Source organism: Natrix helvetica, assembly GCF_964273705.1.
Source record: "Natrix helvetica genome assembly, chromosome: 2".
Lineage (NCBI taxonomy): Eukaryota > Metazoa > Chordata > Lepidosauria > Squamata > Natricidae > Natrix > Natrix helvetica.
In genome coordinates, this window is record NC_138552.1 from 260,321,281 (window position 1) to 260,342,847 (window position 21,567).

Below are 21,567 nucleotides of genomic sequence, written 5' to 3' on the forward strand. Positions count from 1 at the left end.
TTGGTAGAAAAGTTTTCATTCTTGTAACACAGTATAAACACAGGTTATTCACATTTCATATAACTTTTTATTAAAATAGTATTTAACTCAGACATGTTGGCAGATGTCATCTTTAAAAAAAAACCTAGTTGAAGGACCCCAGGCATTTGAAATGTGGGCTGTCTTGTGGCAAAGAAACCAGACTAAAAGAACTGAGGTGGAAGTATGTACCTGAGGCAGATTGCGTAATTTAAACTGGAGAAATTCAATGCATTTTCACAGCATTGCTGAGTGTTCAGATATTGGCTAAAAAGTCACCTATTGTTTATATTAAAGTAAAAAAAAAAGATCAACTTTTTTTCTCATGTATTGACAGCTTAAATGAATCTGCATATTCTAAAGTTTTTAATAATCTTTGAAATAGGCTGAAAGAAAATGATCCAGATGTGTATTGGATCCTTTTTTCAGTGATTTATTAAATAGTTTGGATCCAGGCCAGATGAATATCACTGTCAAGGAAATGGCACATCTTTATTTTCCTATAGTTTGCTGTTCAGTTTTATGGGAAAGAGTTACTTCTATGAAGCGTAAAGACTTGCCAAGAGTACTCGAAAAAGTGCAAGTCAACACAAAATCTACAGAAAATTTCTGTAACAACTTCTTCTAAGTCTTCATTGAAAAGAGAAAAGGAAAGCCCCATTGTTGGTTGCCTGGAGCCCCTAAAGGGCAGAAATATGTCCTTCGGACCACATTGTCAGTCATCACAACACACTGAATCAAATCTAAGATTATTGCTTTTTCTGCTAGATTTGATTCAGATTAAATTGTACAAATCACTATCATTAAAATAAACTAAAATGGCCACATCTCTAAATTTGAATTAACTTACCATTTACAACAATAAAACAATAAAAAACCACTAATCATGGAATTACAGGGTCACATTTTAATTCCTGAATTTTACAGGTCAGCATTAGTATTACCACATGTATACAAATGGTGTAAAACAAGTACAGTGGTTTTCCCCCCCCTCAATACAAAATAAACTTCTGTTTCATGGAAAAACTATACTTCATATCTACAGACAGCCCATCTTTTCAAACAATAGCTAAAATTAAAACTTATGAAATTTCCAGGAGAAATGGACCCATCACATATTGTAAGAGTGACCAATAACTGAGGATTCCTGCTGGTTTCAATTTGTATCACTCTTACCGCAATTTGTAATTTAGGGAATTTTGTGTGTGCATGATCTCAGATCATATATGGCCAAACTAACATTAAAATATTTACAATTCAGTTGCTCTGAAAGGAAAAAGGTCTCAAAATGGTTGCCTTCATCAATTCACCTAGTGTACTTTTAGACATTTGCTTAAATACATGGAATGTGTTTAAGAAGCAGCTTTATGCTAAACCCCTTAGGTTTATAGTGCTGCATATTAACTCTGCCCCCCCAGATTACATATCTTTGAAGTAAGATTCAAGAGTTTCTGGTAGCATTTCACAACACCTGCTTTTCCTAATGTGAAATGTGGATGGCTGAAGGAAAATATTTTTGGAAATTAGGGAGCAATTCCATTCACCGTTATTTCTGTAAAATGCTACTAGTAATTGCAATTCAATTGTCATTTCAAGTACCAAGGTTTATTGATAGTTTCTAGAGGGTTTTTTTTTCCTGGAAAGCTGATGATCTATAGAATGATTTTCCTGGATAGCTCCTTCTAGTCTGCTTGCATTTAGAACCTAGGTTCTTTTTCTTCTTCCAAAATAATGGAGTTGAGAAAAAAATAAACAGTTTGCCACTCAACATGCACTATGTAGCAGTGTGCAACCCTCTATAATTTGGCTGACTGTGCAAACAGTGGTCCCCAATTCTGATTTTTTCTTAATGGAAAGAGAATTCATTATTTAAAAAGAGGCAATTGCTAAAAAAACACAATGGACAGCACCATTACGAAGTTATATTACTAGGTTTGCAACTGAAGCCTTACAAGTTTCTTCTAGCTTGCTACAAACTGGGGAAACCCTGCAATATCAAAATTTCTTCTCCCATCCCCATCCCCTCACAGAACCCAAGGTGACTATTTTTTTCTGGCAAGCTTTCATTCCAGGTGCTGATTACTAATCCACTGTTTTAACATTTTAACAGTCTGAATGGCAGACTCCTTGACTAGAAAGGGATTAGGTTCTTTGGAAGCATGGTGTTCTCAGAACATAATCTTTCTAGTAGATTTTCGTTTGCTACTCCTTGTATTCTCATGTATTTTCCAGGGAGAACGCTTTCTGAGTCAGACTATTTAGTTCAGTCATAGCATTTAAGCACCCTCTATTAGAGTTTGTTCCAACATTTTTAAGAGCCAAGACGAGGTCTTTTTCTTGGGGATGTTTCTTCTTCTTCCTCTTCCTCTTCATCATCTGGATAATCCACAAGGCCAACTAAACTTCCCTGTTGGATGTAAAGAGTCACATGTGAACCAATGGAGAAAGATCTTACAAATAGCACTGACATTTTCCCATTTTATAAATTTTGTTTTCCACAAAATGTGCCAACTATCACTCAAAGAATTGATTTTAGAAGAACTTTTTCAAGAAGAGATCAGAGACTAGCAGCTATGATCGCTAAATGAAATTGCCATGATAGAAAATACTGGGGCAAAATACTAAGATCCTGGTTGTTGTGGCTAACTAATACAGTATAGATGATCTTACTCTCATGCAGCAGGGCAACATGTTCATTTACAATTCTGGTTACCATGTCTAAGGCTGTCTCTATTCAAACTAGGACAATTTAAACAATGTAAATGTAACAGTAGCACCTATGAATTCGAACTCTCCTGCATATACAAAATCCAGCATTAGAACCCTAATAACTATCAATATCAATATGGCAAAGTAGCCATTTCATGGCTTCAATATAGTACATTGAGTTTATTAAACATTTAACCTCCCAAATAATAATTTTAAGTGACACAGATAATATTAACATTATCTATGTATTACAGCTTACCTAAACTTGCCAGACTTTATAAATGACTACGAATAAAAACAGTATGAATTTATTTAAACATTTACAAGGCTGCCTATCTCACAGAAATGATACTGGCAATGTAGAAGGGTTAAAAATAATTTAACCAACCAACCATAATGCTGGTGGCTATAAGCATAAACCCCACTTAAAATAGATAACACTATTTAGCAGAGCTTGCCTAACTATACTATCCAAATGCCTAGGGGAACATACTATGAAAATCATTTCAATTCATGGGCTCATAAATCCAGGACACAAATCAAATGTTAAACCTAATCTGACTGCTGAAAACAGTACAGGCTGCAAGACAATATTACATTCTAATAGAATACTACTGACAAAAGATATGCATCTTTACTTCATGCACTCTGAATTCATGCAATTCCCACTCTGGATTCTTAAAATGTTATATATGGATGTTTACAGTAATTGTCCTTATCATATCACTAACAATTTTAAACTACAAAGCTCCATATCACAAGTTTAACTCACCTTTGTGGCTGTGACTGCTGTAGTCAAATTGGCATTCTTGGAAGAAGAACCATTTGAACTTGCTGGTGATGTTTGAGCTGCAACAGATTTATTATTTGTACTATTTGCTCCATTAGTTGCACTGGTAGAATGGGAAAATGTAAATTTGAAGCCACCTGTGGAAGTCCTTTTGGGGAGATTTTCTTTGTCTTCACTTTCTTTTGCTAAAAGAAAAAATGTTTATTTATAGTAGTCATTGAGATAAATGAAATCCATTAATTCAATCTGTTCGTTGTTTTCTTAACAAAATAGCATATTAGCAAAGGTGGAAAGGGGGCATTTTATCTAGCTACATGCTTAGAACTTTTCAGATAAAACCAGAACATGACTCCTGATATGATGAAACCACCATTCTCTATTGGTGGTTTCCTCTGATTTCTCTATTTTCCTTAACCTTGCCCTGCACGTTGTAGTCATTTTTCTTCCTGGTTAATCATCAATTGACATCATTTATTCAAAATATGTGAGTTATGCATTGCTGATCACCAATAAAGGAAGCAGTCAACTTTTATTTGGCCCAGGAGTGGTTGACTGATTCTCCTTGAAATTGCTGTTTGTTACTAACCATTTCTATTACTTTATGTTGTCTTTTCCTTTTAATCTTTTTCAGTATCCAGGTTCCATAGCCAAACATTACCACTAGAAAGGCAACTACTTTCATGTTTGTTGTCACTGAATGCCCAGCCAACTATGAACACCCAAAAGGTCTGGCAATTAGTTTTCACTAAAATGAGTTTGCAAAGGAAACAAGTTTGTGCGGTATGAATGAACAGATACGTACATACATGTATACATACAAACTGGTGGTTGTAGACAAATCACTTTCATAGCGTAGCTTCACAGTAATTAAGACACCATATTAGGAAATTGGGTTGTATAAAAAACAGGTTTTTTATTTGTATATTTTTATCTATTTTTCCCAGTCAAATAAAATGCAATGGATTCTCAAACATCCAAGGTGTAACATTTCTAAGTGACAAAAGGAACTGGAGAAAACTAACAGAATCAACTAGTGACTGAGGTCTATTGATTATGGAAAGAAATGCATTATGTGGTCAAAGATACTTATCCTTTCATAAGAATAAATAAGGTAGATTAATCCAAAGAGTTTCACAAGATAAATAATAGAAAATGCTTTTGAGAATGTCTTACTAGACATGGAACAGAAAATTGCATGAAGACACTAAAACCCATGCAGCTTTGTCTGAATGCTATTCCATCAATCCATTAATAATTAATGCAATATAAAGGAACTTAAAAAAAGAAGCCCATCCACTACAAAACAAACATCTTAAATGTGACAAAAGAGGAGGAACCAATATTACAGAAAGCACAACTTTAACTTGCAAATGGGAAAAACATTAAAGCTTCAGCCTTCTTCAGAATTGAAACAATGGAAATGAGTACCTTTGAGACTGTATCACCCACTATTGTTAGCAAAGACTTTGTTCTGTCAAGAGGACAGAAACTAATCTGGATCCCTCCCACATTTCTGAAGTCCTTGAAATGCATTAAATTAGTTTTTTTTTTCATTATAATTCAGAGAAAGAATTGCCCAAGATGGATAAAGAGAATAAAAGGAAATGGAAGTAATACAACTAAGAAGAAAACAGGCCATTACTCAGTAGCTAAGATAAACAGATTTATGCTAAGCGGTATCAAGTATCTGGTAAAAAGGAAAAACAGTGATAAAGATGGAAAGAAGTACTTGTACCGAAATTAGGCAGTTCATGAAATAAAGCACTCTCTGTATAATAGCCTTTCCAGTAAATGTCTGATGATTTTAATGTTTTTATGCTGTAAGCTACCCAGAGTTGCTTCGAAATGGGTGGCAAATAAATGAAATAAAATAAATAATAAGAGTAGACTTTAATGAAGTCCACTGACATATTCATTAGGAATCTGCTAGAGAAGCAAAAAAACTATGTCTATATCAATAAAAGAAATTAGTGAAATATCAATAAAAGAAATTTCCAATTTCTCCCCACCAGTGGATTCGGTAAACTTTACTAAACAAGAAGCAAAAAACTCTCTTCCTTCAGAACAAGGGATATAATTGTTTGAATATTCTCAGGTAACAGGATGGGAAATGAATTCAATGTTGAGACTCTAGGAAAGAGTTCAAACAGGAGCAACAAAGATGATTAGATGAAGGATAAACATACAAGAATTGGGTATGTCTAGTTTAATGAAAAGAAGAAATAGGGGTGACATGATAGCAGTGTTTCAATATCTAAGGGGTTGCCACACAGAAAATGACTCAACCTATTCTCCAAAGCACCCAAAGGCAGGACCAAAAGCATTGCATGTAAACTAATCAAGGAGAGAAGCAACCTAGAACTAAGGAGTAATTTCCTAATAGTTAGAATTATTAATCGGTGGAACGACTTGCTTCCAGAAGCTGCGGATGCTCTAATACTGAAGATTTTAAGAAAAGATTGAACGACCATGTGTCTGAAATGTTATAAGATTTCCTGATTGAGCAGGGAGTTGGACTAGATGACCTCCAAGTCCTTTCCTAATGCTGTTATTCAATAGTAGTAATAATGTAAGAACAATAATGAAAAATGAAATGGTTGAAAAATTGAGAAGATCTATCGAAACCTCTAAGCAGAGTTGAAAGGAGAAATATATTATTGTTTTATTGAACTTATTTAATATTAAAGATACTTAGTGTGGACTGAATGCCCAAAAAAGTATTTCATGATTAGTGGAGTCACAACTTTAAGGATGAAAAAATAGGCCTCATTTTACATCTGATCTTCAGTTTTTTGGATTCTATCCCTAATATAACCTATTTTGGCATCAAATAACCTTTATTATTAGAAGTAAGACTGTCTATTTAGGATCTAACTTCTTATCTGAGCATAGACAAATACGTCAATATTTGATATATAAAGCACCAGTTCAGATGCCCAGCTGGCCATGACATACAGTTATTTTTCTTTAGCCAGTAGACTAGCTACCTTAGGTGAATACTTTAACTCCTTAATTATTGCCTTAAGATGACTCAAAAGGTGGTGGTCTTTGGATTTGAATACCTGGCAAACTTGATACTTAGCAACAAAAGGGGATAACATTGCAAGGGAGTTATACTTTATCATATTACTTCCTTCCTGAAGGGATGGTTTTAGTTTCAATAATTTATCCAATTCTTTAACAGCTATATGAAGCTGCTTGACAGGATCAACATCTCTATAACTTGATCCTGAGTCAAATACACAAAGTGGTGCTTGAATCAGAACAGGATTACACTCAATCTCAGAAATTTAATTTAATTTAAATATTAAATTTCTGTGCCTCTGGATTTGAAGGGTTTGTTGTTTCTAGAGAGATACCATCTTTAGTTCTGAATGAGATCTTCTCCCAAGAAGAATGTGGTCAAAATTTGATGTCCAAGATTCATACGTATCCTTTGTACCAACTATGAGTTTTCCTTGAACAGAAGAATTATTGTCACTCATGTCCTTGTTACTTCTTGATGGATTACTGTAATACTTTTCACATGAGACTAGCTTTGAAGATTATCTGAAAAGTAGTGCTGGTCCAGAGTGCAGCAGCCTGAGTAAATATATTGGTGCACACCAAGGTTCCCATATAACACCTCTGTTTTGAGATTATAAATTACTTTTGACCTCAAATCAAATTGTTGAATGTCATATTTAAAGCTGTTCATGAACTATACTCTCAAGCCTGAAATTCTTAATGATCACCTCCCAGTAATATTTGCCCTCTTAACAAGACTGAATAGAATGGGTTGTCTTCATGTCATCTACAGCGATCGTGTATGAAAAGACTTGGAAGCTCCACTGCTTTGTTTATTTTTTGTGCTTTCAAGTCAGCATTGACTCCTAGTTGCTGCAGTTTTCTTGGCAAGATTTTCAGAAATGGTTTGACATTACTACTTTCCTAGAGCTGACAGAGAGTGACTGGCTCAAGAGCACCCAACTGGCCTTTTTCCTAAAGTGGGGCTAGAACTCATTGTCTCCTGGTTTCTAGCTTAGGCTTAATCACTGCACTAAACTGGCTGTCAGCTCCATTTAGAAGATTTTAAAAATTCTACTGTAAGATGCAGATAGTCCTTGACTTATGATTGTTTAACAACAGTTCAAAGTTACAATAGCATCAAAAAGTAACTTTTGACCTATATTTACACTGACAACTATTGCACCACCACCACAGTCACAGGATCACAATTCAAGTTCTTGATAACTGGCTTGAACGTATGACCGGCTGCAGCATCCTACATTCATGTAACCATGATTTGTGTTTCGTTTTGTGATTTTTAGGAAAGATTCCGATTGGGGAAGCTGGATTTGCTTAATGATAACCCTAAAAACTGTCATAAAATCACCTAACGAGTTATGACTGAACGATTTATGAGGGAAACTCTATTTCCAATTGTGGTCATAAGTCAAGGACTGCTTGTAAGTCACACAGAAATATCATGTGCTACAAAATAGAAGACAATACCTTTTTTTGTTTCCATAAACTTCTCATAACTTTCTGGAAAATCATCCTCAGACTTGGATTTCTCCACAGGTGGTACAATTGCTTCACCTTCTTCCTCCTCATCTTCATTGAACCACATTTCTTCATCTTCCTCCAAAGTTCTAGCATCTCTACGAAACCTATTGCTACGCAGTATAGACGGGACGCTGTAAAACATTTTAAAAAATACCCCTTTACAATTGGATAATGTGATGCAAGAAAGGCTGATAAATACACATTACATATGTTTGTTATGGTTTTGAAAGATTACTAGTAAATAGTTTTGAGAGTTTATGTTTTTATTAATGTTGCTATTATTTAGGCTTCTCTTAATAAGTTGAGGTCAATACATGGGGTTTCATGAGTTTCCTTCCAAGCCTAAAGGCCAGGTGAAGCATACACACATTTTTTGTACTAAACATAATCTGGATTTAATAAATCAAGTCCTAATATATTTTATCTTTATTATGGAAAGATTTCAAGATCTGTTAAATTCTCTTTCTGCTATCTTTTCTAGTCATTCTCTTTCTAGAATGACAGATCCTGATTTATTTTGATTAGTTCATAGTTGATGAGAATAATAAACAAAATTATGCTCTTAAAATATTGTCAAAGTATGTTTCTCAAAAAATATGCTTTACTATCTAAAATACTGAACTATCTAAGTCCCAAAGAAGCTAATAATATGGCTTAGGACAGATTCTATGGAAATATAGAAAGTAACTTCTTAATACAAATAAAAGTCAAATGCACACAAAGGTGTATATTCTGATGGGTTGGAACACAAAGCTATGTAAGCAAATGTCCTCTTTAAGAATATCCTAATGCGCCAATGAACAAAATTCATTGCTATTAGTTTTGCACTGACATGCTTGGTGGTACAGTTAATATCTATTCCCTTTTGTTTTATTTATCACTCCATCTTCTACAATATCTTAACCTGAATTGGGGATGCAAACACACCAAGGCTATTTGTAAGCTGTAAAGGCTGGACTAGAGCCCCTAGAAGCTTTCCCAAAGTTGTTTTCAAAATGCAATTCTTAATATGACTGGGGAAAATTAATATCTGGGAACCATTCAATAATTTAGCTGTTCATCTCTCAGGGCAATATTGAAAGTCATAAAACAGAACCCAACTAAGAATAAACCACAACATCCTCCCTGATAGCATGAATCTGAATTTTTTTTTTGTTTAGAAATTTTGAAATATATATTTCAAATTAACTAAGAACAAAATCCTAAGCATTAGAATATCTCTAAAACAAGGACTGGAGACAGATACGGATTATATATAGAAATTCCTGAGATAATTAAAAATTGCACTGCTAAATAGGATAGAGTACCTATATGAAAGGTGCTTATCACAATATTAATGGAACAAACAATAATGGCTCAGGAAATCTGCAAGATAGACTATCTAGTACTGGGTTTCAGATTTTAGTTTTAAAGTGTACCTGTTCAGTTTCTGGCTCTGTCTGTCTTTCTCCTGCTCATATTTTGTCTTCAAGCCTTTGAATGTTTGAACATATTCAATAGATTCAAGTGCCTTATAAAAGTTTTCAACGATATGGGCAGTAAGTGATTTGATATCTTCCTGCATTAATACAAAATAAAAGTTTAGTGCTACTCAGCTAAAAAAGATAAGAAACATCAATATGAAGCTCTCATTGAAATTACAGTAATTTATAACGGCAAAAGACAATGCTTTTTTTTCAACCTCTCTCTTGAAGAATAGGACTACATAGGAAGTCTAAGTGATTCATGTTTCCTATATTAGTGAGCTGAGACAATAGGTAATTTGAATATACAGAACACTTTGTAGACAGGAATTCTGAGATCATTGTACAAATGTTTCTCCTACAATGGAAGAGAAGAGTCAAGAGCATGTCTTTAGGATAATTTTCCTCTACTACATCACGTTTATTTTTAACCTACTACACAGAAGATGGAAACATAGCAAGTGGATTACTGTCCAAAAATAAGGAAGATAAAGGAGAATCTCAAGATGTCTTTGACCTCATGAAAGTGGTATCTCTATGGGACCTCCACTATCTCTCCCTTGTAAGTAGTCTTATGGTATAAATGGTCCTGCAAAGATTTTGTTCCTAGCATCAGTGAGAGTTTGGCTTTCTTGCAGATACTGTAGACTATGTGGAGATTCTGGGATGAAAAAACAATAAGTTCTAATGTTCTATAAAACTTATTTTTTTATACATATGCAAACACACATATTTAAATCAAATCCAAAATCTTTAATAGTTTTATTTAATAGTTACATACATCTTTATTTAAAAAGTGGGAATTAAATTCAGATTATTATAAATTTTAAATTATCTCCGAGGGGGGGGGGGAGAACACAACATATAAATACAATGAAATTTTACCTAAAGCTCTATTTACACATAGAATAAATTAACTATGTCTTGCCCAGTTGCATGCAGTTTGTGCAATTGCATGAAAAATGATGTGGAGCACATAGAGAACACTGCTGGTATTCATGGGAACAAAATAATTTTCAGAACTATATTCTTTAATTTTTATGTATATATTTCCCCCTTCCTAATGTTTTCCCACAAGGGCAGCGTCTATTAATTTCATACCAACTTTGTGTCGATTCATTGGATAAAAATTGACCAACCAGCTTGATCTGAGAGAGAGTGACAGGCCCAAAACCACCCATCCAGCTTTCATGCCTAAGGTAAAGCCAGAACTCAGTCTCCTGGTTTCTAACCTGGTGCCTTAAGCTCTAAATCACTAAATTATTAACTGAAATTACTTTTCCTATTAAACAAGAACATGTTTCTAAGAAAGGTTGCATTTGAATCACAGGGGAGAAAAAGTTTAGATGCATAGCAGGGAAGAAACAGGAGCAGTTCTGAAGCAGTTTTTAGCTCACTGAGTAAGCACAGTGGGAGTAGTCGTAGGTGTTTGTTTTATGGAGTTTAAGGGGAAGTCCCTAAGAATGTTTTCCTCTAAATCAAGCTCAAAGAGGAAGGCAAAGAAAATATCAACCTACAAGACAGAGAGTCATGATAGTGATTCATTAGTGTTCCAATATCTCAGGGGTTGCCACAAAGAAGAGGGAGTCAAACTATTCTCCAAGGCACCTGAGGGTAGAACAAGAAGCAATGGGTGGAAACTAATCAAGGAGAGAAGCAACTTAGAACTGAGGAGAAATTTCCTGACAATTAGAACAATTAATCAGTGGAACATCTTGCCTCCAGAAGTTGTGAATGCCCCAACACTGGAAGTCTTTAAGAAGATGTTGGATAGCTATTTGTCTGAAACGGTATAGGGTTTCCTGCCTAGGCAGAGGGTTGGACTAGAAGACCTCCAAGATCCCTTCCAACTCTACTATTGTATTGTATTGTATTGTATTGTATTACTGTAACAGACTGAAAGCAAACACATGCTGCTTGTGAGCCATGTTATCTGACAAGAGCAAAGAACTCTTGATCTTTGAGAGACTAATTCCAACATGCTCATATCCATTTACAATCATATTTCCCTGCTTCAGGAGACAAATTACAATGCAAAGAATAACTCAATATGTATTATTAGAGACTTTGAAAAGGTGTAGAAAGCAATTCAAGACTTTGGGAGCTCAGGTGGCATTCTTTTCTTCCCTTCTAATCATGGAAATGGACCAGAAAGAAAAAGACTACAAATCAATAACTCATAATGGCATCAATTAAACACACTTGGTCTAGATAATCTAAATTATCTAGATGATGGACTATTGATACCACACTAGCTGCACTTCAAAAGGACTGGTTAAACTGTACTAGGTCACAAGAGCCGTTGGCTGGGAATGCTTTAAAATGAATACTATGATGGTAAGAAATAAAATACTGAGGAAAGGATTTCAGAAAAAGACAAGGGTATCGTAAAAAGTGGGACTGTTGCTCACCTGGGGCAGGATGGGGATGCTTTGGGTCCCATCAGTTCAAGAAGATAAGGCTTTTCTACCATAGAGCCCACTCTTAAGAAATATTCTCCCTCCAGAGATAAGAATAATCTGACCCTGTTGGCCTTTGTAAGGCCCTAAAGACCTGGCTCTCTACAGGCATCAATTCCTTGGTTAATTTGTTATATTTTATATTTTCTTGGTTATGTATTTTAATTGCAATTGTTGCAATTTTATTTAAATCTTGTTCACTGCTGTGAGCAGACCTGGGCATTGTATGGCCCGTGGCCCATGTATGGCCCTTTGGCTGTCCCTGTTTGGCCAATGGTGTCAGAGGTGGGGTGTTGGGGTGTTGGCAGTGGAAGGCGAAGAATCAGAGTTGGGGTGGCGGTAGCAGGGGCATTAGGGCACCAACAGGAGATGACACATCAGTGTGGGAAGGTGGGGCAATGGTAGTCCTCCACAACAGTCCCAATTTCTCATGTGGCCCCTTGGAAAAATTAATTGCCCACTCTTGACTCAGAATAACCTGCTGAGATGAAGAGCCATACAAACTGAATGAATGAATGAACTCCAAAACCAAACTGCAAACCCCTCAAAGAGGCACAGTGATGGAGACTTTAATTATTTTGATATCTATTGGGTGACAAATTGTGCCAAGAATGGTCCTTCTAGGTAATTCCCAATTTCTCTTGCTGACAATTTCTCCTTTAGAGGGCAGAGGAGACACAAGAACTATTTTATAATATCTTATAAGAGCTACTACAGTTGCGGTTAATCAATTTGGAAGACAATGAGGAAGGGAAGTTATCTGGAACACTGGGGAACATGAACCATATAATGATGAAGTTTTAGAATTTTAGAGAAATTGAGTATAGTTAAATGTGTACCTTAAACTTAAAACAACACATTTAATGAATTCTGAGCAATTACAATTAGGTTACTGTGATAGAAGCAGATAATGGGCAAAGAAGTTCAAGACAAATCAAGAGTTCCTAAAGAAACATATAACAAAAGCACAATTCAAATAATTTTAAGGAGGAGAAAATGCAATAAGGCAGAAAAAATTAATATGACTACATAAAAAAGGTAGTAAAGATGTGAAAACAAAAAGATCCCTACAGAAAATTAAGAGGATCAGTTGCTACAGGAAGATTATAGACAGTATCCAGAACAGAATAGCTGAAGTCAGAAAAACAAGCACTAGCACACAATGACAAGAACAATTTTTAAAAAGGTTTCATTAGATATGCTCAGAATAAAAGGATTAAAAAAATAAGACATAAGGATACTAGTTGTTCCACAAAGATGGAAAAATGATAAGTAGCAACAATAACAACAAAAAGACAAAGCTATTCAAATCCTATTTTGGTTCAATATTCTCAACTAAAAGAGCATTTATTCCACCAGGATATTGTAAAAAGCAAGATGAAAGAGAAGAACTGAGATTAATAGAGACATGGTCAGGGAATAAATACATTTTTACTTTGAATGAGTTTTAAATGTACAGGATCAGATTTGTCTCTTATAATATTGATGGAACTAGCTAATGGTCTATCAGAATCCTTATATACTATCTTAGAAAAATCCTGGAAAGCTAGTTGATTTCTAGATGAGTGGAGGAAAAGAAATGTCCTCAGAAAGGGAAAGATCAACAATGTAGGATCAGTCTGATAGAAGTGTTTTGGAATATTTTAAGAAGATTACAGATAGATTGATTTGTACGCACTTTAAAAATGAAGTATTGATTATAGAAGTCAGAATGGAGTTATATAGAGCTTACTATGCCACAATGACCTGAAAAGGCTCTAAATTTAATGTGTCTTGACTTCAACAAACTACCTGACAAAGTAATCTATGATATGCCAATTAGAATGCATAGAATGCATTTTAGTGACATGATACATACTTGACTCAAAAACATAATAAAGAGTACAGGTAATCTTAAGTAAATCATTGCAGTTGTTAAATTAGTTACACGGTTGTTAAGTGAATCTGATATACCCATTGACTTTGCTTATCAGGTCACAAAAATTAATCACATGATCCCAGGACACTGCAACATGAATGTCAGTTGCCAAGTGTCTGAATTTTGATCTCATGACCATGGGGATGCTGCAACGGCCCTAAGTGTGAAAAATGGTCATAAGCTCCTTTTTTCAGTGATGATGTAACTGAACAGTCACTAAATGAACTTTCGTAAGACAAGGATTACCTATATTCTTAATCAAAACTGAGCACAGGATCAAATGGGATTCCATAAAGATTGATCTTCCAATCTTCAGTATTTTTATTAATGATTTGTTGAATAGGTAAAGAGAAGGGTCATCAAATTTGCAGATGATACAAAATTGTGATAATATACTCAATGTCAGAAATAAAATTTAAAATAATTTTGATATGTTACAGCAATGGATTTAAAGTAATGTGAAAAGGTACCAGAAGTAATATTTTTTTAATTTAGGAAATCAAATCACAAGAAATGGGAGAGAACATCTGACTTCATAATTCTTAGAATTATAATTGATTGCCAGTTGAATACGAGCAAGCAGAATGATGTAATTTCAAAAAAGATAAAAGGAATTTTAAGATGAATCAGTGTAATTTCCAATTCACAAGAAGCATTCTACTTTATTTTGCCTTGACTAGTTCCAACCTCAAGCATTACATTCAGTTCTGTGGACAAAACTTTAAGAAGGATACAGAGAAATTGCAACAGATTCAGAGATTGCGACAAGGATAATAAGAGGGCCTGAAATGAAATTCTGTGTTGAGAGATTGAAGAAGCAGCATATGTTTAGACTTGAGAAAAAATGACTGAGCCCATTCCAACTTTATTATTTTGTTCTGTTCAAGTATTATTGAAACTGAGTTAAAACGCTGCCTTAAACGCTGTGATTCTCCAGGCAATAATTCTGTTCAATATTAGAGCTCTCTGAGGAAGTACTGATATCAATGCTAGAATAAAATTAGTCATTAGTTACCTTACTATTGGAATTAGGACCATTTTTAAACAATAACACTCATTTGGGAAAATTTATATAATCAACTTCAGTACTTAGTGCAGAGCAGGATTTATACTCTAGTTTTAACCTTACCATCCGACACCCCCCCCCCCGAAAAAGCTCACCTGGCATCAAACTTCTCCAGTTTCCAGCACTATCTACGTTTAATGCTATGTGTTCATTATTTATTCTAATTTGGATCTAGCACAGGGCCATGGCATCCCAGAAACCAGGCCACAAAGAAGTAAAGCCCTATTTGCGGGATACAGGCAATATGGAAAACCAAGCTCCTTCTGGTTCATGGAAACCGGTCGCTGGTGCCCAAAAGGATGAGGGTTTTAACTGAAAACTTTGGTAACAAAAAGAGAATTTTCATTTACTCTTACTGAAGATGATTCTGAACTCACAAGTCGATGAGCTCAGTACCTCTTTGTAATTTATTAAAGTACATAATCTTTTCTTCCCAGGCTTCTATATAACTGAAAAAAGATGCTAGCATTTTACGCACTCTAGTTTTTAAAGCTAGTGAATGCCATAGAACTTGCTTTAATGTACTGGAGAAGGGTGTCCGTAATAATATGGATACAGTTGTAACTATTTGGCTCTAACAGATAAAGGGTCAGGAAGTATAAGCAATAGACCAAGACTAAGGTCCTTTCATCTTGTGTTCATCTTATAATAGTAGCCTTATGGAAAAGAGGCCCTTTGATATTGCTGCCTTTTTTTTCTATTGTGGTTTTATAATTAAAGTCTTGAGATATTTCTATGCCTAAAACAATATGTTTGAAAGATAAAGTTGAAAAATACACATAAAACTTACCACTCTGATGAATTCAAAAAGTTCAATGACTGCTGAATTCAAGAGATTATACCTAGTTCCATTATCGAGAAGAGCATTTATGACTGGTTCAAATAAGTTTCCTTTGGTAATATAACGGTTATAAAATTCATCTTTTAGGCCAATTATCCTCCTCAGAAAACGAAGGGCACCTATAACATTAACATATTTAAAGTATATTTCTTGTCTTTCCTATGTCTTTTCTCACTTTCTTTGCACTTTACATTAAACATTAAATGTTATTCTACTTCAAAGAAGAGCAGCAAAAAAGTTGCACAAGAATTTTAGGCATTTAAAAAGGAGTCTATAAATACATTAACCCAGTGCTTCTCAATTATTTTCTGTCATGCCCCCCCTAGGAAGAAGAAAACATTTCGCCCCCCCCGCCTGCGCAACTGTAAATAGTATCATTTGTCTATAAAATTGTTATAAGTACACCTCTGCATAACACTGTATCCTTATTAACATATAAGAGAATAAAAAAAGAAAACTATAGATGATTGCTCTTTGCAGAATTACTATAGCTTTGTGTCCAAGCGTAGTTAGTTTAGCACTGTTTTGATAAGGCCTAAAAAGTGGAACTTGAATACGCTTAGGATTGTAAATATAAAACAAAGGGAAAAGAATGAACTTTCAGTTTTGTTCAAATAGTTACATATGCTCTGATAGAAAGACATTACCACTTTCAAGGACAAAGTTCTCTGGCTTCCAAACTCCAAAACTCGGCTGCTGAGTCTTCCAGCAGCGGTGGCTCTAGGAGGGTGCTTTATGGTTGTGGGCTGGCTGCTGGAAGACTCTCTGTCTGGAAGACTCTATATCCAAAAGACTCTCTGTCCAGCAGCCAGCCCACAACCATAGAGCGCACTCCTAGAGCAGCCACTGCTGGAAGACTCGGCAGCCGAGTTTTGAAGTTTGGAAGGCGGAGAAGAAGTTATGCTCAGAGCGTAACGAGGTCGAACGAGCCTCCCTTTATGGAGCCTCGCGCCCACCCTGGGGGGCGCGCCCCACTATTTGAGAAGCACTGCATTAACCCCATGGATCTAACCAAGAGAAGTTACAGTATCACTGAAATGTGAAAGCATTTAAAAAGTACAAGCATAATCATTTAGTTAATGAAAGGGCAAGAGGGCTGATTGTGGAATGCTAAGTTTTGTGTTCAAGATATGTTTAAACTACAGCTTTCTTATCAAGCCCTGGGAATCTTTCTGGAGCCAGCAGTACAGAACCACTGAAGATGTAAATCAGGCATCCTCAAACTATGGTCCGCGGGCCGGATACAGCCCGCCAATGCAAAATATCCAGCCTGTGGAGTGGTGGGATGAAAAGCAGCTGCCACCTTGTAAAGTCGTGTTTTAAAAGTCTTTAAAACACTTTAAAAATACCCTTTCAGATGTTTTTCACGGCCATGTGATTCAGGGCTGGTGGGTGAGTAGGGAAGGGGCTGCTTTTAAAGTAATGCTTTAAAAGTGGGAGGGTGGGGGGCATGTCTCCAGGTCTCTTCACCCACTGCTTTGAATCTTCCCATATATAAAGTAGATCCACCAAATTGGTTGCTGAACAATTTTGGTAGATATTCATGTGTGGATATATACCACAGGTAGGATTCAACAGTTCTCACCGGTTCACCTGAACCATTAGTTAATTGCTTATGCAGTTCGGAGAACCGGTTAAAGATAAAGTACAAGAGAGGGTTTTTTTCCTCTCTCTCCCTTCAGTTAATAGCTTCACTTAACAGTTGCAGTTGGAATGTAGCCAATATAAGCTGAATCAAATCAATAAACAACAGAAACTGACAGGATTAGGGCAGGTAAACCCATCAATCACCCACGTAGGGATGGGATTAACCCCTTCAGGAAAAAGGACAAGATTATAAACATTTTCATTATAAAGAGTATTAAGTAACACTTCTGTGATCAGCTAACTTGGAGTTTCCCAAGACCTTTTATAGCTGCTGCAGTGTTGGCTACTTCTTGTTTGGTACAGGAGGGGACAATGATGCAGGCCGTGAATTTAGTGCATGTGTGGTCGCCAGCCAGCTGTATTGCTTCTGCTGTGAAGCACCCAATTCAGAACATAGAATAATAAGAGTTTGAAGGGTTAATGGCTTTTGGCAGCAAAGCCAGGCTTTCAATTAGCTTGAGCAACTGCTCTTAGTTTCCCTTTCAGCTGCTGCATTTGCTTTGGGGTTGACTTTTTTTAAAGGGGAATGGCTGTTTAAAGTTTTCTGCATTGTTTTAGTGGTGCCTGGCACTGTCCTTTTGGGGTGTACGTCTCTCACTCTTTTTGAAATTCTCTAGTGATGGAGCACCTACAACATATGAAGGCATGCTATTGCACTGGTTGATTAGGAAATTTCTCCTTAGTCCTAGGTTGCTTCTCCCTGTGGTTAGTTTCCATCTGTTGTTTCTTTTTGTGCCTTTTGGTGCTTTGGAAAATAGGTTGACTCCCTCATTTTTGTAGGAGCCCCTCAAATTTCCTGACAGAACAATTAATCAGTGGAACAACTTGCCTCCAGAAGTTGTAATTACTCCAACACTGGAAATTTTTAAGAAGAGATTGGACAATCATTTGTCTGAAGTGGTATAGGGTTTCCTGCCTAAGCAGGGGGTTGGACTAGAAGACCTCCAAGGTCCTTTCCAACTCTGTTATTCTATTCTATTCTATTCTATTCTATTCTATTCTATTCTATTCTATTCTAAATATTGGAACAGTGCTATTTTATTGTGAGTTGGCCTAAGGAGAAATTTCCTAAGGGTGAGACCAATCAAGTTGGCTATGCCCACCCAGGCACAAGTCTACCTAGCCATGCCCACCATGTCACATGACCACCTAGCCAGGCCCACCCAGCCAGTCCGGCCCTCCAACAGTGTGAATCGCCCCCCTGTACAAAAAGTGTGAGGATCCCTGATGTAAACAAATAAAACCAGTATCTGGATTTTTCTTTTTAATTTCCATTTTGAAATTTCACAGTGTCAGCTTCTTTGTTTCCTTTGCTCACTTCTTCTCACTGCCCATCTAGTGGGGATTAGGAAACATTTGGGGTGGTGGTGGCAATGTTTAATTTTCATAACAAGATATAAAGGGATTTAGATTTTTACTATTCTTTTTAATTATATATATGGAGAGGATAGGCATATTATATTATGTGATCAATTTCATTGGAAATATAATTTATTAATTTGTGACTGATAATATGATGACATTTATTAAGACCAAATACAATTTATGGCTCACTTCAGCTGCATTATTTCTTCATATACATGGTGTCATGGTTCCAAGTAATGATCCCAACCAAGTCAGAACTCTGAGACTGGAATTCTTCTCAAAGATTCTCTTTATTGGGTACATCATACTGGCATGTTCAAATGTGAAGCCAACTCTAAATATTTACTGTGGTTCAGTATAATTAAAGAGCAAATGATTCCCACCCCTGAAGTGTCACAGATCATGTTGCTCAATTGGTAAATGGCAAGCTCTTCAGGCACTCCCCTCCTTTCTTGTGCAGTACTTGTTGAGATGACCTTGGCTCTACCAGCCTCTGCCTGTGTTATGACTAGCACCTCCTAGAATAGCATTCCAAATCTCTATCCTTCCCCCATCTGTGTGGCAACTGAGAAACAAAATTTAAAAAAGGCCTCAACCAGAGTCGTTTTGAAAATTGACACATGGAACAGAAGGCACCCTGCAATTGTCCTGAACAAGCCACAAGAAGAGAAGAAAACTGATCAAAAGTTTCAAGTTCTTCTGTCAATTTTATTAAGCATTACAACTTTGAATACAAGAAGACTTACTCAGTTGTGAATCTACTGTCTTTATAAGTAAGGTTTTATCCACACTGGACTAATGAGACCCCAAAATACTTCCTGAAACACTTGCAGAAGGAACTAAAATAGCACATCTTAAAACCTGGGCCAAACCAAGGTACAAACTAGGAGTATTTAGTTTATCCCCAATATCATGTTCTGAAATTTTGATTCACATGAGGATGTGAATTTATCTTGGGAATGAGAAAATTTAGAAAAGTGACTTGATGTCTTAAAACAGGGCTACAAACTCATGGCATGCGGGCTGGATGCGACACATGCTGGCCACGTCCACGCCCGGTTTAGCGAAGGGGGAAAAAAATCCTGATAGGTCACGTGACACCCCTGTCTTAAAACATATTCAAGTTAGTGGAATTTTACTAGATTTTGGATTGCTGAATAAAGGAAAAATAAATGATATGCAACCTCCCCTCAATTCTATTATGTAGTGAGATATATTTAATTTTGGTTTATAAGTGTCTGCTTTCTCTTATTTTGCACATTTTTTGCTGATTCTATAGATCATGATAATGGCAAGACTATAAACAGGCAATTATCCCACCTTAATTATTGAGATTTACCAGGTCCTTGCTCAAACATTTTTTAAATTATTCTCAATAGTATTTCTCTATTCATCTGTTCAGGATAGTTTTGAACTAGTTCAACGTGCAGCACCACACAGAGTCATTTGACAGTGAGACAGGTGGCATATAAATTTATTAAATAAAAATAAAATGTATCTTTAAGAGAAAACTTTGCTGCTACTTACACAGTGCCAAAAACGTGTGTTTTGAATTCATCAAGACTAAAACTCTTCTCAGCAAGTCCTTGTTCATAATATAGTTTTTGATGTGATAAGTGTGATGTTCCACACAAAAAGTAAGCAGCTCCAAAATTAAAGCAAGCAGCTGTGCTGTCTGATAGTTATCTGCAAAATAAACAAAACGGACACAGACAATCCTATGAAGAATTACACAAATATTACTCCTGAAATATGGCTTCTAATGGAAGTCAGGGATTTTGTAATGCAAACAGAAAGCTAAATAAGTCACTAACTTAAAACAGATTCTTAATGCACAAGCAGGGATTCTAAAAATACCATTTTTAAAAACAGATTGCCATCATAATTAAGAAGTTGTCAAGCATAGATAATTATTATTCCCTGTACCAATTACAGATTCTGTAATTCTTAGGTTCTGATAATTTTCAAGGGAAATAAATCTATCTATGGATCTGTAACAGAATATTTACTCCATCCTGACAAACTACTATTCTGTTACTGTATTCTAGGGAGATCATAACAGGAAAAATGGTAGAAAGCAAATATATTCTTAAAATTTAAAACACCAACAATGATTTTGCTTAAAGGTAGAGCACAGTCGTTAATTTCTCCTACATGTCAGCTGAAACATAATATGAAAATTGCACTTTGAGTTACTTTTTTCCTTCCCAAACCAGGAGAAACAGGAGATATCAATCTAAATTTTAGAACTGAGGAGAAATTTCCTGACAGTTAAAACAATCAGTGGAACAGCTTGCCTCCAGAAGTTGTGAATGCCCCAACACTGGAAGTCTTTAAGAAGATGTTGGATAGCCATTTGTCTGATAATAATAATAATAATAATAATAATAATAATAATAATAATAATAATAATAATAATAATTTGTCTGAAATGGTATAGGGTCTCGCCTAGGCAGGGGGTTGGACTAGAAGACCTCCAAGGTCCCTTCCAACTCTGCTATTGTATTGTATAACATAATCTTGCATATCATTTTAAGTAATTTAAAGACTACATATATTACGCACAATAATTTTCACCTACCTGGGCAAATGGTATTATTCTTGTTTGCAACTACAGCATCTTAAAAAAAAACACAAATGTGTAAGTTCCCTACTTAGTATCTATGGTACAGAAAAAGTATTTTAGTTAAGAAATATAACTCATTTCAGAGCTGGAAACTTTTTTTCTTTTTAATTAGATTTC

The 21,567-nt window shown here is 35.6% G+C and overlaps 1 protein-coding gene across 2 annotated transcripts in view; it reads right to left on the reverse strand.

The window, feature by feature from the left end:
- Positions 1 to 44: 44 nt before the first annotated feature.
- Positions 45 to 21,567, reverse strand: part of PPP4R3B (protein phosphatase 4 regulatory subunit 3B) — a 53,488-nt gene continuing 31,965 nt past the window's right edge. For both annotated transcript variants that reach the window (XM_081943093.1, XM_081943094.1), the window contains exons 10-16: positions 21,406 to 21,444; positions 20,352 to 20,510; positions 15,762 to 15,931; positions 9,484 to 9,623; positions 8,012 to 8,196; positions 3,500 to 3,702; positions 45 to 2,425 (exon numbers count right to left, since the gene is read on the reverse strand). In XM_081943093.1, the coding sequence (XP_081799219.1) occupies positions 2,330 to 2,425; positions 3,500 to 3,702; positions 8,012 to 8,196; positions 9,484 to 9,623; positions 15,762 to 15,931; positions 20,352 to 20,510; positions 21,406 to 21,444 (992 nt within the window). In that variant the 3' untranslated portion in view covers positions 45 to 2,329. The remainder of the gene's footprint in view (positions 2,426 to 3,499; positions 3,703 to 8,011; positions 8,197 to 9,483; positions 9,624 to 15,761; positions 15,932 to 20,351; positions 20,511 to 21,405; positions 21,445 to 21,567) is intronic.